This window comes from Canis lupus, chromosome 11, assembly GCF_048164855.1.
Source record: "Canis lupus baileyi chromosome 11, mCanLup2.hap1, whole genome shotgun sequence".
Taxonomy (NCBI): domain Eukaryota; kingdom Metazoa; phylum Chordata; class Mammalia; order Carnivora; family Canidae; genus Canis; species Canis lupus.
In genome coordinates this window covers 9936846-9964395 of record NC_132848.1, presented here as the reverse complement: position 1 = coordinate 9964395, position 27550 = coordinate 9936846, and the positions used below count along the sequence as shown (strand labels likewise).

General features: G+C 37.2%; 1 protein-coding gene across 7 annotated transcripts in view; it reads right to left on the bottom strand.

The window, feature by feature from the left end:
• MSRB3 (methionine sulfoxide reductase B3) overlaps positions 1-27550 on the bottom strand; it is a 178419-nt gene that overhangs the window by 137555 nt on the left and 13314 nt on the right. For 5 of the 7 annotated variants that reach the window (XM_072843139.1, XM_072843140.1, XM_072843142.1 and 2 more), the window contains one exon: positions 9706-9832. The exons of 1 other annotated variant lie outside the window; for it this stretch is intronic. In XM_072843139.1, the coding sequence (XP_072699240.1) occupies positions 9706-9781 (76 nt within the window). In that variant the 5' untranslated portion in view covers positions 9782-9832. Of the gene's footprint in view, positions 1-9705; positions 9833-21558; positions 21628-27550 lie in introns of those variants that run through there. One more of the 7 variants, XM_072843138.1, reaches the window with a different exon arrangement.

The window sequence follows — 27550 nt, the reverse complement described above, 5'->3', positions numbered from 1 at the left end:
CTGGGTGATTCAGTGGATGAGCATCTGGCTTTGGCTCAGGGGGTGATCCTGAGTCCCAGGATCAAATCCCACATCGGGCTCCCCACATGAGGCCTGCTTCTCCCTCTGCCTGGGTCTCTGATTCTCTCTATGTGTCTCTCCTGAATAAATAAATTTAAAAAAAAATTTAAATCACGGAAATGAAAAAATGATTTTTTCCTTTATTAAACTACTCTGAATCCTTTAGTACCTCTCTTGAGTTCCGCATTCAAATCTTCTATTATGGCTAATATTCCATTAAATCTGTGGATTTTAGACCAAGAGATTCTCTAATCCAGCATTCCCCAAAATGTAATCTGTAAAACACTGACCCCCCCCCCCAAAAAAAAAGCTAACAGGTAGTTCTTGCTGGGGTGGGGGGTTGGGGGGACTGGCAAGAATACATTTCCACGGTCAAAGCACATTGGAAAAAAATCAAGGTTACATGGGTTTTTTAATGAAGATTTTCTCAGAGATTTTCTTAATATTGACGTGCATTATCAAACACCACATGTTTAATACACCATTATTTTTCCACTAGAAAAGTAAAAAAGGGTTGCCAATGACACAATATTTCCTCACACAATGGTTTAAATTGCATCCTGATTAGGGGCACCTAGGTGACTCAGCGGTTGAGCATCTGCCTTTGGCCCAGGGCATGATCCCGGGGTTCTGGGATCGAGTCCGACATCGGGCTCCCCGCAGGGAGCCTGCTTCTCCCTCTGTCTGTGTCTCTGCCTCTCTCTCTCTGTGTCTCATGAATAAATAAAAATCTTTAAATAAATAAATAAATAAATAAATAAATAAATAAATAAATAACTGCATCCTGATTATCAAGATGATAAAAATGTAAGAACAGAATTTATAAAATGTGGTAGTATGCAGTTTCTCAATTTGACAATGGGATCAGTTTTACAGGGTATTAGTGTACCCCAGGTTATAATTTGGGAAACGGCCTTCTAGTCCAAAGCTCTCACGAGGAAAGCAAAGCCTAACAAAGTTACTTGACATGGTCACACACCTGGTTAATGAGAGCCAGGCTCTCTTGTCTGCAGTGTTCCTGCTTTAATTTATTCATTCATTACATTTTGTTCTTGAACTCATGCTTTGTTGTGCTTTAACATGCCCATCTTTTACTAACCCATGTGCTCACATTCCATTCTCACCCCCAGGCCGCCATCCCCCACCCTTACCACTTCCTGCTGATTACATCTACGCATCCCTTCAGTATCCTTCAGAAGAACTGTCATTGCTTCAGATCCTAGTCCAAGAAGCCAGTCTGCCATTCTGTGCAGAAAGAGGCATAGTGCTTCTCATTTCTTTCCTCCCTCCCACCATAGAAAGCAAAGGAACAGTGTTTATGTAGAATCAAAAAGCCAGTAAGTATATAACATTGTTCATCCTACAGATAACAAAAGTTGGACCCAAAGTGGCCACCTTTCTCACCAGAATGTACATTCATTAGAAAAGGGGTCACATTACTTACAATGTGGCATTATTTTGATACATAAGATGATGCTACTTCTTTACACCCATTCATTCATTCATTCCACAAATATTTATTGAACACCTATTATGTGACAGACACAATTGTAGTTGCTGAGATGTAATATAAAGAGGCAAAAAAAAAAAAAAAAAAACTGTCTTTCGGGAGCTTACTTTGCAGGAACCAAGGATTTTCCTACATTAGAAATCGATTTTGGCCAATCAAACTCATCACCTTTCCCAGACATATTTAATGTCCCACCCCCTCCTTTTTTAATTTTTCCGGTTTATTCTCCCTAAAAGCCAGGAATTAAAGACGAACGGAATATTAACACCTGAGTGTTATATCTAACTGTGAAAGATTTGATAAGACTGTTATGTCATTCTCAGTTTACAAATGAAGAATAGGAATAAAAGGCCCAAAACAGATTCATGGCGCCAGAAAGCAGGCTGGTAGTAGAAACAAGCTATAGTAAATACAGACTAAGCTTCCGATCTGTTTCTTCATCAATACCAATAACATGACAGCAAGCTCTGTAACTTACTATGTTATCTAAAATTTGCACAAGAAATATTAAAATATTAATCAAAGTGGAATATAATATCAACAGCTGTCTCATTCTGTGAGCCAAAATGCACTTCCACAACAAAACAAAATCTTAAAAGCTACCACTATAGAATTTTGGATTTTTCTCTGCTTACTTAAAATTCAAATAATCTAATTATTTAAATTAGCACTCCATTCTTTGTTTGCAATTATGTAGCTGACAATAATAAATATGTTGAGTGTTGACGGAAATGCTTATCATAGTAGTTAAGTAAATTTAAATTCTATAAATGTATAGTTCTTACAAATCACCTAAATAACTGATATCTTTGTCATTTCCTGGCATATTTTTTATAACCTGCATCTTTAAGTGGCTAATACAAATGTAAATATACTAAGTGTAAAAAAAGAAAAGAAAAAAATTAGGGAATTGAAATAAATGAATGGAAATGTTAAATTTTTATTTTTTTTTTATTTTTTTTTTGAAATGTTAAATTTTTAAATAAATGGTTGATTTTCAATGCAAGGACACAAAAAGTAATCAGAAATAATTTGCCATTGCATCTCAGTAAAATCCTTTTTAAAGCATTTTAAAATAAAATGTATCTAGCAAAAGCAGTCATGAGAAATTTGTTTAGTATAAAGCTATAAATTGGAAAAGATGGACAATGACAATTCAAGTATCTAGCCTCAATCTTAGTGAGTCTTTGTGAACTGCCATACGGGCCTCATTCCTTCATTACACATATTTGCTGAGAGCAAAACGTGGCTCAGGCTTATTTGAATAAATCCTTCTATAGGATCTGATAGGTAACATTCTTGTGAACATGTTTAGATAGACAAGTATCTAATAACTCTACTTATAAAATTCCCCCAAAGTCCATACTGTCTAGATAATCTAACCCTGCAGAATTATCATTTGTTTTCAGAACTCATAACACGTTTTATATTCTTTACAGTCATTGTTAATTAGTTGACCACTGAATTTCTCAAACTAAAATTTGTTTTATCTTTTGTTCATGCCCATTTTTATCTCTGTTTCTACTAGATGTTGCTACATACTTTATAATTATTAATGTATATATGAAGATTTATTCCATATTTAACAAAAAATTAACAAAATCCACATTTAACAAACCATATGCCCAACACCTTATTCATACAGATGTATTGTTCCGTAATAATTTAGCCTTGTGCACAAATAATTTTTAAAACTCATGAGGTAATTAGATGTCATACAGCAAGTTTTCAACATTAACATTAAAACTTTATTATACCATAGAACTACTAAAACATTTTGTTTTAGAAAAAAAGTATATAGCTGCATCAGAGTACTGATTAATCAACACTTTAAATATAATTTTTCTTAGTTTCCAAAAACATTTTAATTCATGTAAAAAATGATCCAGGCTTAACAGTCAACATGTTAAACTAGTAACATTTTCAAGAATCTATGAAAATTCAAAGCATAGCAAAACAAAATGTGAAATTTTCTTTCATTCTTGGGTGGTCTGCTGAAGAAAACTTAGTTGCATATAACACTATAAATTACTGTTAAATCAGCTATTTGGTTTTAAGATAAGTTAATTTATGAAAACTTGTTTTAGTTTATAGAAAGTCTACATGAAAGACAATTTCGATGAGATGTCCAAGCATAAGAGACTTGGAGTCCTATTGAAAATGGAAAAAGGTTTTGCACTCTACAAATATTGTTTGAACATAATATAAGCAGAAAAATTTGTGGTTTGTAAATCCATATGTTCTTAACTGGATATTCTTTACATACTTTTGTTGAAGTTTTCACAATGCACCTATGTGCTAATCAGTTTACGTGCATGCTGTGAAAGAATGTAAATCTAGTGCCATCTACCGGAAAAAGTGGGTACAATTCAATCAATTAATTGCAAATTATTCTGTGAATTACGTGAGTTGAAATTTGTATGTCCATTTTTAAATACTATTTTTTCTTTTCAAAAAAATCTCCCCCAAAGCCTTTTAATATGATCAAAGAAGTTGGGTAAGATGAACATGTAAGACAATGGTGAAACAGAACAATGGTGGGCATTAATCTAAACAGGTGGGAGAGAATTCCATTGGTGGTATCAATAAAGAAATCAGATATGCTATGTTCTAATCAGTTTTTATGTTGGCTTCATGTGTATCGTTTAGAACACAGGTTCTGAACCTGTGGTCAAAGAGCCCTCCCTTAAGGGTTTCTCAGAACATCTAACCCCCAAAAGGAAATTATGTGAAAAATTGTGTGTAGGTGCCCAGATGTACTTTCTGGGGGAGGAGAGGCATAACTTTAATCAAAGAATCATGGAGATGGTTCATCCTTTCAATTGAAAAGAATTCAATTCTTTTTCTTTCTTTAAAAAAGGTACATAAATATAACATCAGATGCCATTAATGAACTACTGCCAGTTCAAACTTGGATAGCAGTTATTCTTACTTATGGATGTTGCTTTGGTGCATGTCTGTTGTAGTTACTCTTTACAAATGGAAAATTTAAAGCATAACAAACAACATTAATTTGCTCCAGAGAAAAGTGATCAAGAGATCCGGAATTCTTAATTCTCATAATAAGCATAATGTGTACTTATTCCCTTCCTCAAATAGTTTATCTACCACCAAAACTCAAACGGTTTGAGAGAAAAAGTAAAAGCAAGTCTGGGTATTCTACAATGAATCCATGTTACTACTTTTTTGCTTTTGGTTGGGCCACAATGTGTTTTATACTGATGATATCAACTGTATTGTATTAAATGCAACAAAGCGAGAAAAGAGATGAGAAATTGTTTTTTTCATAATGTATTCAAAAGGCAACCAAACGATGAACTTTACTTTTCATCTTCCCATGCAAAAGACTCTCAAATAAATTTGTACTTTCTGTCATAGCTACCACTTCACCTACATGTAAACTTTCCAAATGTTTATTCATTCGTTTAACAAATGTTTATTAAGTGCCAGGCATTGTGCTAAGCTCTAGAGAGTTCTAGTAATATAGATGATAGCCAATGACTCGCAAACACCACTTGAAAAATATCTCTCTTTAAGACTTCTATTTTCTATGTTAGGATATTATGATATCTTTACAAACTACATAACAGCCATGTGGCTCTTCAATTCAGGATGACTGTTAAATCCACCAATGAAGTCAAGTAACAACCGCATGGTATGTGTGTGATGTTAGAGAAAAGTATAATTTATCACTGTAATTAGTACTATTTAGACAAATACTCTCTCACTTGGCTGAAAGCTACCATGCTATCTACCCTAAGCTACAATTAGACTTAATTTTTATCAAGCACTGAGACTATGTATAAAATTGTGCTTCCTAATCCCTCCTCAGATAATGCTTCCGTCTTGATTTAGTGGTAAGGAATTCTAATGTTCAAATGTGGAAAAGATTTCTGTCCTCCCACCACAACCTAGCAGATTTTTCTATAAATTCCCAGCCATTAATTAAGTACTGAGTTTCCAGATTTGATTAAGCCAAAGCCAAAAGTAAAAAACAAATAACAGTTAATAAAATCACAGGATCCCAGAACTGAATATATGATCTAATTTGAATTCTTTGCTTTAAAGATAAAGAGACTGAGATCCAAAGAGGTTTATGGTCATGTTCACGGTCACACAAGTTAACGACAGGGCTGTGGTTAGGGTTTTCTGACTCCTCTCCCAGTGCTCTTTTAATACAAAATGAAACTGTTATAGGAAATTAAGAAAAAATTCTGAGACAGAAAGAAATTACCTTTAATTACAAACATGAGTGAACCATAACTCAGATGCACTTAATAAGCTCTAAATTAAAATTATGCTTTATTAAAAAAATAAGAAGTAAAGGAAGTCAAGGCTGAAAAATGATAGGTCACTCTTTTGGGATATGGCCTTCATACAGGTCAATCCAGTTATAATCAATTTTAAGAGCCTGTTCCAATTACTTTTTAGTTCTGGAATTATTTTGTATTGAATAATACCTGAAATTAGTAGAGTCCTGGCCAAGGGAGCAGAAATCTTTTTGATTTACAGAGATTTTTGTTGTAATGGGTTTTGACCAGGGAACAGTAAATTAAAGCAAGACTCCAGACTTTTACCTTAATTTCCTATATCTCCAATTTTGACCTCTTCCCTTCCTACTTATACGAAGTAATAGAGACTAGCATTCCCATTTCAACTTCACTTTTATTTTTCAAAATATAGTTTGTCTCATTACTAATTCTTCAACATTCCTGTATAAAATTCTATTAGAGAATTGGATGGTAACAATTTTACTAATATCCAACTCATAAAATATGTAAATGTTGGAAGACTGACTTTCACAGAACTTTGAAAAGTAAGTGGTGCTTGAAGACTAAGGCATTATGGAGTGCTATTTCTAGCCAATTCCTCTATGAAATTAAAATGGATTTGCAAGCCAGAAAGACAGACACTTTGGGCTTCCATCAGTACTGGACAGTAAGAATAAAAGAAACGTGCTGTATATTTATAGGCCTTGCGTTCTGGTTCAGCAGGATGTTTAAGTAAAAGAGCTAAAAACAACAGATCGAGATGGTTACTTCTCAAACAGAAAGTGCATTTGTAGTTTCTATTAAAGGGAAAATAGTTAAATGAAGGATGGGACATATCTAAATGTTCTTAAAAGTCTATTATACTAGGAAAATACAAAGATAGATAGATGACAGAGAGCTACAGGTATCTATAGTGAACTCAGTGAACAATTCTATATGGTGGTTACTAAATCCCAGCCATTGTTCTGTGCACTTTTCACATCCTAATCTATCTCATCCCCACAGCCACTTTTCGGATGAATACTATTATTACTCCCATCTTACAAACAAGGACGCCAAGGTACACAGCTAGGTAAGGAACAAAGCCAGACTTCAAATTCAGTCAGCCTCCAGAACCTGTGTGTTTAAGCACGGCACGGCAATGGCTTGGGCATCGCCAGCTTCCTTGAATTTATCTTTGAGCCATTTTGATACCAAAGTTTAAAGACACTTATACCTCAATTAAACAATTTCATTATGAAATCCGTCAATTCCGTGATTCTAATATCTTGAGGAATACACCATTAATTAATTTATTTATTAATAAGGTGATTCCATAAATACTTAGCCTCCTCTGCGTATAGAAAACTCATGTTACAGAACACTACTGGTGCTCTCGCACTTTGGGGTTTTTGTCAGTGGAAAACATGGCTATGTATAAACTAAATAACTTTCATACTCCCACTGTCGTAGATGATATATAGTTGGGAAGAGGCTCCGCATGGCACAGGGCCTACATTGATGGATGCTCTCCCTCAAGCTCATGCACAATTCAGCAGGTAAACCTTGTCAGTTCCACAAACTGATAATCTCTCAAGTCCGTCTCCCTTCTTTGTTTTTTGGTCTGGTTTTTTGGGGCTTGGGGGGTTCTTTTGTTTTTTTCTGTGGTTTTGTTTTGTTTTGTTTTGTTTTGTTTTGTTTTGTTTTGAGAGAGAGGGCAAGCAAGGGAGGGGCACAGGCAGAGAGGAAGAAAGAATCCCAAACAATCTCCACATCCAGCACAGAGCCCAACACAGGGCTCCATCTCAAGACCCTGAGTTCGTGACCTGATCCGAAATCAAGAGGTAGGTGCTTAACCGACTGAGCCACACAGGAGCCCCCATCCCCCTTCTTTCCAAACCTCCTGTAGTGACCACTGCTAAGGTTCTCAGCATCTCAAGAGTCCCTCCAGCCTCAAACTCCTCCAGTGTTGTCTGTGGGGTCACTGCAAGGGCATGGGTGGCTCAGAGAGGCAAAACAATTGAGAATCATTGGGGCCCTCATGCATCGAGCTTCATTAGCCTCTCAAGTTATCACGAATAAACATAAAATCCATGTTATAAAACAACAACAACATGTGTTTACTATTTAAATACAGCTTCAAGACAAAGGCTTTAGCCACCCTTCAAATCAAGTTGCCATCCCAGCCTTCTGGAACCAGCACTGACCTTCCTCCACTATACTTAATTAATATTCCTTATAAAATGCAAATCAAGTCATGTTATCTCCCTTTCCTCCCTTCCCTGAGTCTTAAATTCCTTAAAACGTCATAGAAGGCATTTCGTGATTTGGCTACCTTCCCTCCTTCCCTCTAGCACTTGCCCTTACCCACCCGATCTAGCCAGATTAAATAACCTGCATCTCACTGAACATACCTTGCTCTTGCAGGCCTTCGTGCTTTGCCCATGCTACTCCATATCCTAGAGTTGTCCTTCCCACTCTTTGGATAACTGATTGAAATTTGGCTTAAAAACTAAATCCTCCTTATGAAGCCCTCCTTTAAACTTCAGAGACCTCCCCTCCTTTACAAAAATTTTCCCCCTGGGGCTCCTAGGTGGCTCAGCAGTTTGGTGCCTGACTTTGGCCCAGAGCATGATCCTGGAGTCCCAGGATCAAGTCCCACATCTAGCTCCCTGCATGGAGCCTGCTTTTCCCTCTGCCTATGTCTCTGCCTCTCTCTGTGTCTCTCATGAATAAATAAATAAAATCTTTAAAAAAAAAAAAAGGTTGTCCTCTCCAATGGCCCTTCTATTTAAAAAAAAAAAAAAAAGAAAATTTTCCCCTAACCAAAGAGCTAGGACCATCCTCTTCTCTGAATCCCCCTAACATCCTAGGTATAAATACCTTTTCTTTATTTAGTTCTATCACCATACACTTCAATGGTCTTCACACAGTGCCATTTCCACCTTGTGCTAGTGAAGAAATCGCCTTGATCTGGTTTATCATTGCATCCTCCTCACTGCTTCACACAATGCCTGGCACACACAGTTAATATTCAACGAATGTTTAACAAGATAGAATTCAATTCTCTATACAATATAGTAATAGAGATATGTAGAAAATAGAAATATAATTTTCTATTTCATAATTTTCTATTTTATAATTTTCTATATTTATAATTTCTATTTCTATAAATAGAAAATATAAATGATACTGAAAATAATGTTCACAGAAAATATCTGACCATTGTGATTTTCATAATAAAATCTAAAATATTAAATTTACACCCTAGGCACATAATGAAATTTGGACTCTCCTCCCTCACTTGAGTACATGCTTAAAATCACATTTTTAGAAAGTGTAGTGGTTCTAAATCAAGAACCAGCTGATGCATGCTATATTTGTTCTGTTTATTTCATCGTTAAGTAGAACATCATTTCCTCTTAACTATAATAAATAAGTAACTAAAGTTGTTCGTTTTCATTTTTCCTTTCCCAAAGTCATTGCCACATGTGGAATGAAAGGCATTTTCATTATCCTTGAACAAGATGGAATATCCTATTTGTGTGATTTGGGGCAGTTTCTTATGAAGACTGCCAGCCTCTTGTGAACATTATGATTTTCAGATGTGTAGTGTGCATTAAAGAACAAGAAGATATCATGAAATATTAGTGACAATTACAGGCCAAACAAGGAAACTGGACAATGTTTCCAAGGGTTGTAAGGCTTGTGGAAGTGAATGTTAGTCAAAGTAGAGTGGTGATTTATAACCAATTTCCGTCTTCAAATTAGGGCCCAAGTGAAAGAATACGGAATTTAGCACAGCATTCTGGTGTATCATTTCCTGCAGCAGAAACACCCACCCAGACCAGTGCCCTCACTAGGTACAGGACAAGAAGCAGCAACCTGAGGGAAGCCCACAGGCTCGCAGGGCTACTGGCTGGCTCTTTGTCACCAAATGCAGCAGGTTGAATGCAGACATCACTGTGATATCTTCACCAACAGAACGAAAGGCAATGAACAGGCGCAAGAGCTGAGTAGGAGAAAAAAGAAAACAAAAACAAATTAAAACATCACAAATGTTAAACACATTCATCGCACAATTGATGGTTACGGTTTTCTCAGGAACTGAACACATACACACAATGGTGAGCAAGTTCAAATGCCTATTCTCCAGGTGGTGAGCTTCCTTTCAACCTAGACTTATTTATGTCTCATGAATAAAATACACACGATAGAAATGTGTAATCTGTGAACACATTTTGCAAGAGGTCAGAAAAGAGACCAAGTTTAAAACATTTGAAAAGAATTAGCATTTATGGAGGGAGCTCGTACCACGTGACAGGAACTGTCTGGGGCCCAATATACACATTGTATCATTTAATTCTTACAATAAACCTAGGGGGTAGGTTTTTATCCCCCAATAATATGTGAGGAAATCGAGGCTCAAAGGCCCAAGGGCACAAAAGCAAATAACCAGTGGAAAAAAAGGATTAGAAACCTCTGCTGTATCTCCCTGCAAAGCCACGTCCTTTCCTTACACCCTGCTGCCTCCTTCCAGCAATTATTTGTAAATCTCTCTCCCTGTAGAAGACTGTAAAATATTGTAAGATTAAGAGATTCCTTTTGTTAGAGTTTCTTTTTTCTGGTCCTTTTTTTTTCTTTTTTTCCTGGGGAACCAAATAATCTACAAACAACTAGGAGACTTCACTTTAGAAAGTGCAAAGCGTGAGCAAAGCACAGCAAATGGGAACTTTCGTTCCATTTTACCATTTATAATTCCAAGGTCAACTGTGCGAATAATACTTACAGCCTCGCCTTAAGAAGAGTAAAAATGTTTTGGAAGGTTTGGGAAATGAGACTATGTGTTAGAATCTCAAAATTGTGTTAAGTGTTAAACCTTGGGGAAAAAATAAAACTAAACTAAACTAAACTAAAATAAAATAAAATAAAATAATAAAATAAATAAAATAAAATAAAATAAAATAAATAATAATAAATAAAATAAAATTAAATAAATAAAATAAAATAAAATAAAATAAAATAAAATAAAATAAAATAAAATACCTTGGAGAAGAGCTGTTAGGATTTTCTTAAAGTTCTGTACAATCTTTAAATCGCTAAAGCTTAACTTTGAATGATGATGGAAAATACTCATGCTGACTTGTAATAATCTATTTTAAATTGGCATTATAAGTGACCTTAACCACTAAATGTCCAAAAATGGATGTAGAAGGAATGCCTTATTCATTTCCTGGCCCTCCTCCCCCCCCCCACCCCTGGAATAAAAGTCTGTTCCTGGTCTCTTCTGACATCTTTGAAGAACAAACACATAATAAACAGGAATAGATTTTCCCAAATCACTCTGGAGTGTATCTGACGGAGAGCTGCTTGTATTAACATACCTGAACTCTGACTTCTCCAAACTAAACTCACGACGAAACTAAAACATTTTTGTGTTACCGACTGGAGACAAAAGGGAGGAAGAGGGAAGGTGAGTGTCACGGTGCACAGCCCCCGAGAACCACTCAACATAAATAAACATGTCATTTTCACGAGTGACTGCAGAGCCGGGGAAAGAGCATTCCTTTGGAGCAGACTACTGGCTAATAAAAGATCAAAGGTCTATACCTCACAACGCTATAAATAAAAATGTATTTTCTTTTCCTTGTGACCTTCTCCGAGAGGAATGGAGTGCGCACGATAAATGCAATCACTTAGCCAAGCTGCAGCCTCCTCGTGCTCCCCCGGCTGACCATAAAACGTCCTCCTGTCCTGTTTCATCAGCGGCTGTACCAGGCGGCCTGCGCGCCTCCCGATGGCCTGGGCCATCTGGCTTGTGTCAAAGCCGGCGCACAGGAAGAAAGGGAGTGATGTCACTCCACAGGTCAGGCAAAGAACAAAGATGCATTCTACAATTAAAAGCCGAGAGCCTCAAATACCAGGGGCCCCGCCAGCGTGATATGCCTGCGTGATTTAGCATCCAGGCGCCTGCACCGATTCCTACCCAAATGGCCAGGGCTCCATCTAGTGGCACCTTACTTTTGCCCGGTCTCCTTTCAAAGCGAACCCAGACGGAGCTGGCAGTGGGCACCAAGGATGCATGGCCGCCCAAAGGATGGCGAGCTGGCAGGGCAGCTCGCCCTTTGCACTCAAGGCCGCAAAAAGCAGGATTCATCCCAACACTGTCCGTGTCAAAATCCTACAAGGCACACGGTTCATAAGCTAAGCTTTGCTATTACCCTAATTTTTTTTTTGATGCTTTAACCCTAATGATAGCAAAAAAAGAAGCTAATTTTGCAAAATGCATGTAAGGTGACCTCACTCACACACCCCTCTAGAGATACGTCGCTAAAATGTGAAGTGAGAAGCAGTTCTAAGAGATGCACGCATGCGTCTGGATGCCTCAGTGAAATCCGACTCAAAACCTCATACACGTCAGTGGAACAAGACAATCGTAGTTATTGATATGGCTCTCATATGGGAGGTGCGAGCAACCCTTCTCTAGAACAGAGAAAGAAACGTCTTTATGCTGCAATGGTTTAACGAAATCAATTTTTAATGTTTTTCCACTTACGTTTGCAACAAATGAAACGAAGCATTTGACAAAGAGATCTAAAATACAGAACACATTTGCACGAGAAGGTGGGCTTCACAGTGGATGTGTGTGAGTCGGGGGTCGGATGGCCTGGGTGGGACCCTGGCCCTGCCCTAGCAGCTGTGTTACCTTGGGGGACCGGCTGACGCCCTCAGGGCCTCAGTTCCCTTAACTCTACAGTAAGTGACTTGGTAAAAAAAGCCCTTGGAACAACTCCTGGCACACGCTATATGCTCGGCAAATGTTAGCTATTATTATTATTTACATGTACAAACATTTGCTATATTTTTGGATTATATGAATTAGAGATTTCTAACCATCCATTTACACCCAATCCTAGTTAGAGGTAGCAGGCCAGTCTCTGAAGACAGACTCTATTTTAGGCCACAAAACTTACTACTCTTTGATGTATTTCCACAGTAAATATTACCCTAGTGAAAATGGTAGGATAAAGATATCCTACGGATAACCGTTGATGAAACTTTTGGCGTGTGCCAGGCACTATTCTAAGCACTTCAATTTATTAGCTCCTTTAATCCTCACGGCCTTATGAGGTACATACTATTACTTTCCATTTTTAGACGTAGACACTGAAGCATAGGGAGGTTATGTAATTTGACTAAAATCCTACAGCCACTGAAGACCAGGGCCCTTAAGTAACTGGACTGAAGGATTTAACAGATATTGACACAGGCCATCTAGTTCCAGGACCCAGTGCTCTTGACCACGACACAATGGCAATGAGGAGTCGGAAGCTGTCCACTCAAAATACTGGCTCTATGTTTCTCTACTAGAGAATGTGACTGATAATAAACATTTAATAAGGATTCAATTGATTCAAGAAGATTATTTGAAGATTCTCTTCCTTGACACTGAGTGAAACAAGTAAGGAGTTAAGGAAGAACATTCCCAGATTTCTAGATTTGCTCTTTCTGTTCCACCAGATGCAACTTCCTTTTCTCTTTCACTTTCAAAAATTTCCTCTAAACTCCTTGGATACACTTTAGGATATCTCCTTAAAGATGCCTGGAATTGACACCACTTGAATATACCAAAGCTTCAATATGTTGCTAATGTAGTACTTTTGAGGACAAAAAACCCAACAGCTATACACCCCCACTATGGCCTGGAAAAAAAAAAAGAAAAAAAAAAAACCTCAAGTTTCAATTTGGCAGCTTTCTTCCTTTTACACTCCCTGAGCCGCCTGGGTGAGGACCCTAGCCAGAAACAATCCTAGCCCAAAAAGAGGCAAAGGAAGCACATGCATCTGAGGGGTGATAATCTATGAGGAAAGAATTAGCATTAAACACTCTGTAGAAATTAGCACTGAGTGAGGACCACTCAGAAAATCTCTAATTCCCCATGTTTATCCTCAACTTCCTCACTTTTGTTTTGCCTTTCACCCAAATAATTGCCTAGGGGAATAACATTTATAAATAATCAACATTGTTATGTTTTAATGCCAGACACACATCCGATGCATCTCTCTAGTTTCCCAGGGTATGCAGCACATCATTTTGAAAATAATCTGGTGGTTTAAAAACAATGACTGACCAACAGCTAATGAGCAGTACACACTATATATTAAGAATATAATTAGATTACATAATTGTCTATAATTTCCTGATTAAAACTTCTTGATGAGGGGCACCTGGGTGGTGCCTGAGCACCTGCCTTCAGCGTCTGCCTTCAGCTTGAGCTGAAGCGTTGCCTTCAGCTCAGGGCATGATCCTGGAGTCCCGGGATCGAGTCCCACATCGGGCTCCCTACAGGGAGCCTGCTTCTCCCTCTGCCTGTGTCTCTGCCTCTCTTTCTGTGTCTCTCATGAATAAATAAAATCCTTAAAAAAAAAAAACTTCTTGATGATTCCCCAGTGCATATTTCAGGGTTTCCCAAACCATGTCCTGTGAAACAGGAGATACCTTCTCAAACAAGTCTGTAGTCAAATACTATAGACATGCTATTCAAGAGCTATCCCATATAAAAAATCCAAGAGGCTTTGTAATAAATATCTGCTTGTCTCATTGGGTGCCTCTCAAATGGTTGTGACCACAGAAAAACCTCCACGTCTTTCTTCAGTCCATATCCTTACTCCTCCTGTCACCACTCCCAACCTCTCCCATTCCGCTCCCCACTGAGGGACCACGCATGCGATCACATTCCCAACAATCTCCAGGGCACTGATGGCTTACGTCTCTGTCTCCCTCTTCTAGAGCATAAAATTCCTAAGCACAGGGACAGTATCTTTCTCATCTTTGTATCCCAGTACCTGGCACCCAACAACCACTGATGTGCTGAATGGAGGAATGACAACGATCCCATGGATCATCATTTCCCACCTTGCCATCTCTGCCATCTCAACGGCTAATGGTGGTGCTTAAAGGTGATAATTGGAATTAAAACCAGTTGGTTCTTTCACAGGAGTTAGCAGTTCCTATAAGAAGGTGGGAAGTTGAAAATGCAATCTGACTTGAGATCCAAAGATAATTCAAATGTCCTATTTGGTCAAAAATGTTTACTTCTTCTCCATCTTTTTTTCCCCCAGAAGTCTGTCATCCAAAAATGTGACTAAAATTAGTTTGTTGGTTTTTTGGCTTGAGTTTATTTTTATTTCCTTTTATTTTTTTTCCTTGCAGTTGAACAATAAACTGCCAAAGAGAGATGATATAAACAGGGAATCCAGAGAACTCACAAAATTGGTAATTAGCTCCAGAATAAATGAGCTGATTGTCCTAGTGGATTTAAAGTGTCAAACCTAAAGGTCAAATCTCTTTCCAATAAATGCCAAAGGAATGCCTACATCAGTGGTTTTCCACAGGCGAGTAAAATATTCCCCCAAAACCGCTGGGGTCAACAGAAAACTGACAAATTTGAATTTTGTCGAATAAGGATAAAATAAAAACAAAAAGCCCCAAACCCTAATCTCACCATAGTATCAGAAAACAAAGCCTGTTAACACCAAGAATGAGGAAAACAATCTTCTGAATAGAATATGTTTAGTTTTGTGGGGAAATTTTTTCATTATTGTTGCCTTTTTCATGTCATTATGAAAAGAAGCTTCATCATGGGCCAGCATTTGGGAACTGCTAATCTAAACGTCCACTATAAAGTTCTATAAAAATATTGTTCTTACCAGCACAGTGCCTAGTACAGTTTATGTTCAACTAATGTTTGTTGAATAAATTGTTCAATTGGTCTTTTACTTCTTGCAACCAACAGGGCATTAGCTAGAATTGGGCATCCCTTTTGTTAAGCAAAGATCTGTTTATATTAGTTATAAAAAACAGCCAGGACTCTGGTTATTCAGATTTCTAAATCGGTCTTCCAAACCACTTAGAGATAACACTTTCAAGATAAGGAATTTATAAAAGTTACTCAGTTCATCTATGTCAGTTCCTATGGAAAACAATGTATTAAGAGCTGATGAATATGCAAAGATGTAAGATATAATCTGGGCTATCAAAAAATATACTAGCCTAGATGGAAATAACACATATGCTAGAAATATGCCTTAATAGAGGTAGAAATAAAATACATGGAGTTACAGGGAAAGAAATATTGCTTCCAACTTTGGGGGAGGAATTGGCAGGGATATGAGGGTGTTGGGAACCAAAGAAGAGCTGCATAAAGAACTTTTTAAAAAAATATCTCTGGGGTTAGCCATTTTTTAACTTTTTTTTTTTTTTTTTTTCATTTTTTAACTTTTGATCTCAGGATCTCTTTACACTCCTAAAAACTATCAAGGACTCAAGATGCCTTTTGTTTATATGGTTATACCTATCAATATTTACTATATTAAAAAATAAAACAGTAATTTAAAAATTTTGCTTATTCCATTAAAAATAACAACAGTAAAAGATACACATTTTAAATGATATCTTTAGTGAAAACTTAATTGTATTATCCAAAACATGAGTTTTTATTGTTTGCAAATCTCTTTTATATCTGGCTTAACAAAAAAAACAACTGGATTCTCATGTCTACTTCTGCATTCAATCTGTTGTGCTATGTTGTTTTGGTTGTACTATATATACAAATAAAATCTTGCCTCACTCGTTAAGTTCTTAGAAAAGGGAGGAATATTTTAATAACTTTTCCAGAAAATTTTAGATATTCTTCTTTAATATTACACTAAAGTTCAACAAATGATAGTCTGAAACTTTTACCAATAAACAAATGTAATTTCATACAATTACATTAAAACTCAATGGTCTTGCATTTTGAATGGGTCTTCTAACTTTGCATAATTTTGTAACATCACACAATGTTTATTTAAAAAACATTGGTTCATTGGATTATATGTAGATCTTTTATAAGTTGACATATTTCATTATCAATATTTCATTATCAAAATTCATTAATATCGCCACTGATTTCATCAGAAAAGTCTTTAAATGCTGAGAAGCTGTCAAGCAAGCTGAAAGAGGTAGACACAAGTTTTCCATTTTATTTTTTACCTAAAAGCTTGAATTTACCATTGCCAACAAATACTGACAGTTGTTTTCCTTAAAGTGACAGGATCACTTCATTCATTAAGAAAATGCATGCCAAAAATATCCAAGTCTCAATAGCCACAAGTTTGTCTCTTAGTCAATCTGTCAAGTAAACTGGTGTTTCAAATAATTGCATAAGTGCTTTGCCTAGAGACAACCACTGTTCTTTGGTATATAAAAGCCCTTTATAAAAGTGTATTTCCCATTACTTCACACAGAATGTTACAAAGATAGGTACTCAAGGTCAAGATTTAATAAAATTAATATAAATGCTATTACTTACTTCATCAAGGCCATTCTTATGTGAAAATGGCTCCCCCACCATGTGTATGTTAAAAAAAAAAAATAGAATGACTATGAGTAAAGTTTGTTGCCACCACCTTGATTCATGCTAAGATACCAGTAGTGTTACCCACTTTTGCATTTCCAACATCAGTGCAAATATCAACACAATGAAAAAAGAAAATAATGTCTTAGTATAAAAATAGTTTTTACATTGTGATTCCCTTGAAAGGGTCTCAGAGACTCTAATGGTCTTCAGCCCACACTTTAAAAACTGCTACTCTGGCACATTGCTTGGCACATAGCCAGCACAGTAAATATTCAATAAATATTTGTGGAACAAATGAACAATGAACAGAGAAATACATGTATAATTTATCCCATAATGTTTAAGAAACAACAAATGGTTAGAAAACAGTATCAGTTGTCTCTTTAGGCTTCTTGCTACTTCTCGAAGTAATTAATACATCTCCTATTTCATTTAGTCTGCGGACAAAGGCAAACTTTTAAACTATTTTATCACAGTGAAGAGGATATTCAAGACAGATTTCTGAAAGTAACAATCAGAGCACTACAACCCAATTTTCTCAGCATCAATATTTAAAATTCACAAAATTATATGCCCTGCTAAGGGACAAGAAAACAAATTCTGAATTAGTGTCATATCTATAAAAGGAGAATTAACTTGTTGATAAATTCACTCAACATTTATTGAACCCACATCACGTACATGGTACCATTAATTCATGTAGTTTCTACCAATAAAAGCCTGCAAGTAGAGTAACCAAAGAATTAGACCTTTTGGAAATGCCTGAGAATAACAGAATTGTGACATTAAATAGATTCAGAACTAGAAAAGAAAAAACCTGGAGAACACCTAATACATCAATTTTTGAACATGAAGTCACCACCCACCACAGGTAAAATATTAGTTATGAGGTGTTTCACAAGTAATTTGTTAAAAATTAACTTCAGATGCCAAATCTTGAGAATAAGGTTTTAAAGAAAACAACTAGGATGTATTTAGAGTTATCTCTTTAACAATGTCACCCTCATTTTGTTTTCTGACATAAATTCTTCAGTGGGAGAGAGAAGAGTGGAGTCAGAACTCGCACCAGGAATGTGCAGCCTAGACCATCTGTTCCTCAAGTCTATAATCACAATCTGCCGTATGACTCTGAGTATGTTGCTCATGAAATATCACCCATCGTGTGTATCCCGGTGGGAAAAAAAAGTGGGCGAAAAAAATGAACTGATCTAAACCTCTTATTTTATAAACAGCAAAACAGAGATAAAGAGATTTGTCAAAGGTCAGACAGCTAGTTGGAGAAAATATTAGGCTAAAATCCCTCGTCTTCATACTGTGGCATCTGCATTTTCCTTATTATTCAGTTCACATAAAAAGTAAGAAAAGGACATAAAGAATTGTACCTAATATTGACAATGCAAAGGTTACACTGTGTCCGTTAGGGTATACCAATGGTATAATTAAAATAGAATTATGGACATCTTCTTCTGCTATTAACTGTAACTTTACTAAATGCTTTTTTTTTGCAGGGACTCCTGTTTTGAAAAGCATCTAGTCAAATACAAGGATTTATTCAATCTCACAGTAATATTTTATGACTTCTATCTCCAATATAAAACACAAATCTTTTTCTTCTAAAATGTACATTGATTTCACAGCTCATAGCTTCTATATTATATATGTGTTTCATCTAATAAGTCTTTCTTAATATTTAAAAAGTGCTGACAAGAAGCAAGCAAAACCCACATAAATCATTTTTGATTACTAAAAAAAAATGCCTTCAGAATTTTTCAGTATGACTGTTTCATTTTGCTGTGTTTACACAGTACTGTTTTGTTTTGCTTTTCTAGTACTTGAGTTCAAATTCAAACTTTCTCACTGAGTAGTTAGGTTTCATTTGGCAAGTTTTGCTCTGAGCTTTGAAAACCTCAGATGTAAACATGGAGTTTATCACAACTTCCTTCCTTAAGTAATATTCTTGATTATTTATTAATACCCCCCCATGGAATTTATAGAATGTGAATGTCAATGTTTCCTCATGACATTTTACATAGTTGACTTTCCTTATTGAAAACATTCATTCGATTTTTCTATGACACTATACGGTATCGTTTTCTTCCTCCTTTTCTGGAAATTACTTCTCTATCTTTTTTTTTTAAGACTTTATTTATTTATTTATTCATGAGAGACACACACAGAGAGAGAGAGAGAGAGAGAAAGGCAGAGACAGGCAGAGGGAGAAGCAGGCTCCATGCAGAAGCCTGATGTGGGACCTGATCCCAGGACACCAGGATCGCGCCCTGAGCTGAAGGCAGGCACTAAACTGCTGAGACACCCAGGGATCCCTGAATTCTCTATCTTGCATTGTATTTGCTTCTGATTTTCAAACGGATAATGCGCCAGAGCTACCCCTTCAGTGCCCTCTGTATTTCTCATGATTTAATCTCTTTCTTGTTGATCTTACCTACTCTTACAACCTCAACCACGTCAAGATCTAGCTCTAACACCGAATCCCGCTCTAATGCTGCATCTTCTACACCTATTGCATAACATCAACTTGCATTTGCACACTGTTCTAATTTACAGGCCCTTTCACATACATCATGATACAGCCTTAGATAGCTTGCAAGAAAGAATCTTTAGCCGCACTTTAACATATTATTCAAATACTGTGCACGCATATATCTTATTTGATATTACTACTAATGAGAAACATTTTTGAGCACCTGCACCAGATGATTTTGTATGTGGGTATATATCATTTAATCCTATCGACCCTGAGGTGGGCTTTCCTATATGGTGTAGATTAGTGCTATTTGTCCAGTATTTCTGGCTCTCTGTTTTTCAGGCAAGTTAGGAGTGCACTTCCTGGCCCCCCTGTGATTGAGTGAGACCATGTCATTAGTTGTGAACATAAATGATAATGTGTGTCACTTTGAAGCCACAGCACTTAATTGTTGCTGTGAGACTGTCCAGAACTTGCCCTCTCAACAGTGACCAGCAATGTTCTATAATTAGATGGTGGCCGCTGTATTAGCCATGATCCTGAAGCAAGAAGACTTAGGGCAGTGTCCCTCATCTGATAGTGAACGTGCAATACAAGCAAGAAATAAACCTTCAGTGTTTTAACCCATTGGGATTTGCAGATTATGTGTTCCAGCAGAATCTTGGATCCAGAGAACAATGTGCTTGAGGTCATAAGGCCAGTAAATGATGGGAGCCAAAATTTGAAATGAAATCTCTGTTAATCTCTGGTACCACATGAAAAATTCCTCAAGGGCAGGGACTTTTGTGCTTCAGATTGCTGTCCTTGTTTGGGAAAATAACAGGATCTGGAAGGATGAGAAGTCCAGTGCCAAAGACAATGAGACCACCTTGAAAAGCCCTGAATCTCTCTTAATCTTCCCTTCTATTCCTAAATACCCCACGGAGATTCTTACATTGGTCAGAAAACAAGGCTCTCCTCTCACATTAAGATATTAAAGGCTAAGAGAGACCCATAGCATCTTGGATGACAAACCAGTCCCAACCCTTCAAGATTGAAGTCTTCACTCAGCTGCAAAACTGACCGTGTAGTTTCTGGTCACAATAAAATGACGGAATAGAAAGATCTCATTTCCTGAAGTGACTGAGCTCCCTGAGGCCCTCCCTGAGCTCCCTGAGCACTCACCACATTCAGTGCCGCTTCTCTTACCGACCAAACAAGTCAGTGCCCAGATGCAGACCTCAGAAATACAGTGCCCTGATTTCAATCCATAAAAGAAGAAGAGGAAGAAAAAAACAATCCATTTGCCATGATGCTAGAAAAATGTATATGCTTTCCAGTGGAACAGAGATCACTGGACCCAAGGAGAAGGAACTATAGCAATAGCTCACTTTTTTGACCTGAAAGTAAATAATAAGTAAACAATACGTACGGAATTAACAATATGAGCTTTTAGAGACCACCTATATACAGAGATGTGGCTGTGGTTTCAGAAGAGAAGATAAACAGTAGTAACATCTCATTTTGAAACACAAAGAAAATTTATGTAGCTAACAAAATGTACAGAAGGCAAAAAAAAATTTTTTTTTTAATGTACAGAAGGCCAGGAGGAGAGGTAGAGGAAGGGGGTAAGAGTATCAGGACCCTCATCTGATAAGGTATTGTTAGGAGATACTAACTAGACAAGAAAATGCTAATTGACCCTCGGAATCCATTCTTCCTTCTTTGTGTAATAGAAGTAATAGAACCCTCTGAAATTTTAGCTGAATATACATCTCTCAGCCTCCCTTGCTGAGATCATGATACTCACTTTTGGCCAATGGAATATAAGCCGAAAGATCGAGGCACCTCCTTTACAGACAAAGCCCCTTACCTCAGCCATCCTCTTCCTCTCGGAAATGGCAACGACTGTAGCAGCCTGCCTGGACCCTGAGATGGAAGCTCCTTGAGGGGAAAGACAGACTTAGCAGGTCATGAAGCAAAGCTCTTCACCAGTCTATCCACCAGTGGGCGATTACTTGCCCTGGGCTCTTGCAGGAGAAAAATAAACTGCTGATTTATCTAAGTCACTCTCCCTGGAATCTGTCACAACTGCTTGGCAGGTAGCCTATCCAAAGCTGAGGAGCAAATATATTATTTATTGTTATTGTTATAAAAGTGAACAATAAGGAAAATGTAAAAGTCAAAACAACAGTAAACAGTGGTGGACAAACTAGAGAAGAAAGAACAGAGATAGATCCTTACTTCTCATGACTGGATATCATATAAAATAGATGAATCAAGAAGCAGGACTAGAACTATATTGACTAAAATTAGGGAACTACCAGAATGATTTAAAAACATTACTCCACAAGAGTGAGACCGCGATGGGGAGGGGTGGAGTTGGAGGCAGTTGCTTTTCATCTTAAGTTCCCATGTACCAAGATGCATGTACAGGTTTTTCATAAAAATAAAGCTTGTACGTGCAAAAAAGATGGAACAGACCATTTCACCTAAAGAAAAACTTGCTAATGTAGGCTGACTAAATCCTACGCCTGGAACTATAAACTACAGCATCTATATCTATCACTACCAGACTATTTTTAATGAGTTGAATACAAGCCCTAAAAATATGTGTCCCTAAATCATGTTTCAAATATTTTAAGTTAGAACTTTGCCACCATTCCAGGAAAAGAAAAGTGTTAGCACTGGAAACTTCAAATAAATATTTGCTCTTGTACCAGAAATTTTAGCATTCCTCCCCTCCAAGTGTACTTTCTATTGTAGAAAGTAAGAAAATTATGAAATAAAACTCTCATGATAGTATGTGTTGTGGCTTGAATCTGATAGGGCAGATAAAGGAGAAATTTTATGAAAATGGACTGCTATTACACTGAAAGATAAATCTTAATGACCTCCATCAGCTATCCTTTGATACCATGTTGACCTCGGGAGAGAAGTCATGAATGAGATCATAGAGTGAAAGAAATGAAATATTTTTGCAAAATGTTCTACAGCGGGTTTTTAAAAATTAATTTTAGGTGACTAAATTATGTTTTAAAAGAATTTGGGCAGGGGAGCGCCTAGCTGGCTCAGTCAGTTAAGTGTCGGACTCTTGATCTCAGCTCAGGTCTAGATCTCAAAGTCGATCTCACAGCGGTGAGTTCAAGCCCCACTTTGGGCTCCATGCTCAGTGTGGAGACCACTTTAAAAAAAAGGAAGAAGAAAAATGTGGGTATTCCACATGCATCTCAAACTATTCATTTGTTTGCCTCTTTACCAATTTATTTTTGGTAAACTCAATTTGTTTCTTTCTTTACTAATTTATTGTTCTTTCTGTATTCCTGAGCCTGTTAAAAACTACTCCCATGCACCCAGCCAGTAAACTTCAAATCTGGGAGTCATCCTCAATCATTGTCTATTTTGACCATTCATATCCCCAATTGACACTAAGCCGTTAGTGCCAATTTATTTCCAAGATTTTGCTCAAATACACCCTTTTCTTTTTACCTTTCATCTAAAATACAGTAATGGCCTCTTACTGGTCTTCCTGCCTCAATCTGACTCCCCTCACACCCACCCTCCCTACAGCTGCAAAAGTGCTCTGTACTAGTTCTGCCCATGTCAATACCCCTGGCTTCATGTCTTCCATACTCATTGGCACCTACAGGGGAAAATTCAACCAATCTACCGTGGCATTCGAGACCTATCAGGTTCGCTTCTCCTCCTACTTGTATAACTTCAGCCATCAACACTCCCTGGTACACTATATGCCACACGAACTCTCTCATTCTTTACCTTGTCTCTAGTACCTCACACATTGACTAACTCCTGGTAGGCATTCCATAAGTACATTTTGAATAAATAAATAAATGTTCTGATGATAGCCAGCTCTTTATCATTTCCCACACATCTTTTCCACACTCACCATACCACCCATATACTCACATATGGAATGAACTCTTCATTTTTAACCTCCAAGACCCAGTTTAGATATCATTTCCTCTTGGAAACTTTCCCTTATGGCTGTTCCCCCCACCTCAGCCCTCTCCTCATCTCTTCCATCAGAAAATGAACCAATTCTTCTCTATACTACTTCTTACTTCAATGCCTCTATTACTATATCTACTACTGCATTTTAGGATTTCAGGTTTTTATGTATGCCTCTCCCCCAGACTCCTTGAGAGTAGTCTGTGGTATACACCCCTGTAAAATAAAGGCTCAAGAAATGTTTTCATTATCACTGAACTCTATCTCTGAAACTATAATACACTATATGTATTCGTTGAATTTAAATTAAAAAACACATTATCAGATGTTAAATGAAGATATTAGGCCAAGATCCATAAATAAATAAATATTTTCATTGAACTGAGCTCAAACGTCACTCCCTCTGTTTCTCTGTTTTCCTCCACTAGGGTCTTATGCTGTATCTAGGCAATGTGGTAAACAGGAAAGAGTCCAAACTGGGTTCAAATTCTGACTCCATCACTTAGCTCAACTCATAAATCTCGAGCAAATTAGTTACTCTTTCTGATCCTAAGTTTCCTTACCTACATAATGTATCATAACACTAATTTCATTAAGTTTTGGAAGGATTAAATGAGATAATGTTTTTGAAAGTAATTAGAAGATTGCTCAGTGAATTCTACTCCTCTTACTGAGGGGGAAAAGCAAGAAATATCGTGTAGAGATAGAGTTAGAAAGTGAAAGACAGCGTGTGTATGTATATGTGCGTGTGTGCATGTGTGCATGCATGTGCATATGTGGCAGGGTTTAATTAGCTTAGTTTTGGACAGGGTAAGAATGAGGCAATTGTCTAACAGACAATTCAGCTAAGATTAATTTGAGATTAATGTTTCTATTACAGCAATTATGTTTCAGTGACTGCCAAAAAAAATTATCTTTTTTTAAATTTTTATTTATTTATGATAGTCACACACACACACAGAGAGAGAGAGAGAGAGAGGCAGAGACACAGGCAGAGGGAGAAGCAGGCTCCATGCACCGGGAGCCCGACGTGGGATTCGATCCCGGGTCTCCAGGATCGCGCCCTGGGCCAAAGGCAGGCGCCATACCGCTGCGCCACACAGGGATCCCCAAAAAAATTATCTTTGACAAAAAAATTCAGGTTTTGTAATCAACTGTTTCAATCATATAGAGTGATCTAACTTTATGCATGCATGAAGCAAACATATTAATAAAACAAGAATCTGACAAGGTAAACTTTTGATTAGTTCTAATTTGAACATCTCAATAAAAGTTAGAAAATACTGTTGCAACTCAACTAAAACTACCAATAGTACTCACATTCAAAGATAAAACTGTTCTCAGATTTATGACTAATTTTGCATCACAACTCTGATAATTATCTACCACATTAGAGGTATTGAATTCCCAGTACTAATCTTGTTTAGTAATTAATTTGCCATTTGAATGCCAATAAATTCTATTGTTTCCAGGTTTTTCTTCCAAACAGAATGCTAGAAACTTTTTATATTTCATAATTACACTATTATTTGAATTTAGATTATTCTACAAGCATTCTGAAGCCTCCTAATTACACTTTATTGAATTCTTATTAAATGTTGTTTTGCAAAAAAAAAAAAGGGCTAACATGTTATATAACACTCTATAATTCCTTCAGATAACAGGAGAGCTCAGGAAACATGCATGCATATATTCTGCATGTAGGGGAAAAAAGACCTCAAGGATGGACTCTAGCCAAATGATATATGAATCAAAATATCCTTAAGAATGGTAAAGTTGAGGTATAAAAGGTATGGTGGTAATCACTAAATGCAGTAGATGTTATATAATTAAATGAAAAAGATAAAAATAATCCTGGAAAGGGAGAACATATAAAAATAACAATTCCACAATAACCATGTGCATCTACAGCCCCATGTGGATCTTAGGTAACAAAGGCACAGCAGAAAAAAATAAAAGAATCCAAACTCCTCCTGCAGAGAAGCATCAAATGCTATTGTATCTTTTTTTTTTTCCAAATTTAATCATTAGTTTAGGTTCAATGATGTTTTTAAACACTTTTTCAAGGTCACAGAACCTAAAATGTTAACCTTTCAAATCCCTATGAACTATAAAAGTAAATAAAACAAAGAAATGATACGGCAAACGATTGATAACTAAGGGGGAAAGATCACAAAGAGAGGATAAAACAGGACAAGGAATGTCATCAAGTTCGTCCATGATAACACAAAATATAAGTGATTTAAATGGACCTACTAAAAAAAGGACTCTCCTGTAGAGAGAGTTACAAAACAAAGAAATGGCATAGAGGGAACCTCTAAAAAGCAGAGATAAAGAGAGACTGTACACATGCATACACGTACACACCACACAAACACACAAAGGTGGCAATACAAATAAATACCCTTTAAAAGAGAATATAAAGGAAACTGCGCATCCACACTGGGAACTGAAATAGGATAAACCCACTCTGAAATACTTCTGCTAGACCAAGTGCAGAGAAAATGTGTTGAGGAAAAGGCCAATCCCAACTCATCTCATGTGCAAACACTGTTCCTGCAAGTTAGTGAAAGCGAATCCAGCAGATCCGGCCAGTTTCTAAATAGGCACCAAGGCCAGAACGCAGGTAGGTCACGGGTCTAAGGAGCTTAATAACTGGCATAGTATCTCGAGCCAACAGTTAACTCTGGCAAGCCCTTCCGGCACTGGAAGCCACACGAAGCAGGGGTTCTGAGGCAATGCTCATGCCTAGCATACCAAGGATCTGAGAAGCACTGCCATGCCTGACTTTTGAAAAAAACAAAGCAAATGTGGAAAACTAGGGAAACTGCCCTGGAAAGTCTGGATGCTACTTCAATCAGAGCAAAGAAATTCAACTCTAGGGCACCACGTCTTGCTCCAACCATCTCCAGTTCTGATGTTCCTTCCCCCTCTCTTCACTGTGGCCACTGGAGTCAGAAAAGTAAACTCTAGTAAACCTAAACTTTTCTCTTTTTCCCTTTGAGCACCCTGCAAGATTAAGAAAAACACACATCAAAGTCAGCCACAAGGCCTCTCACTTCCCAAACTGGGCGAGCCCACGATGCATTCATCCTTTATCTAACAGACGCTGGGGACAATGTGAGAAACAATGCGCCATGGTCCTTGCCTCTGTGAAGCTTAGATGTTGGTGAGAAAGATACTATTGGGAAGTGCAATAAGGACCACAGAGAAACAAAGGGGAATAAAGATCCTATATAACAGAAGCAAGTAGTCTAGTTTGGGCGGTGGGGGGCATAAGAAAGCCTTCCTGGAGGCAGTAACGTTTAAACTAAGCATAAAAGATCAGACTATGTTGCCCACATCAAGAATGAAGAAATAAAAAAACAAACAAATAAAAAAAGGATGAAGAAACAAGTATTCCCAACAAGGAAAGTGAAAAGCAGTGGCCCTAAGATAAGAATGAATGCAGCCTGCTGGTGGTGATGAAAGAGGAGCATGGCTGGAGGGGTAGAGGTGAGGAGGAAAGGAGGAGAGATGAGGAGGCTGACAAGGCAGCCAGGCAGAGCAAATCTGGGAAGGAAGCCATTATAAGAATATGGAACTTCAACCTATAAAGAAAGGGGAGTAACTGAAGGAGAGTAGCAAGATCAGATCCAACTGGAAGGTGGAAAGTGGATGGAGGTGAGATAAGACTAATGAGGAAGCCATCGCAAAATTGTAGGGAAAAGTTCGATACAGCACATGAGACTAGAAAAAAAAAATTACGAGAACTTCACAGTTCTGGCTCAAGCAACTGTGCAAATGGTAGTATCATTTACGTAAGTTAGGGAACAAGAGGGGAGGCTTAAGTTTGGGCAAAAAATAACAAAAATAACAACAACAACGAAAAAAAAAACCCTTCAGTTTTTGATATG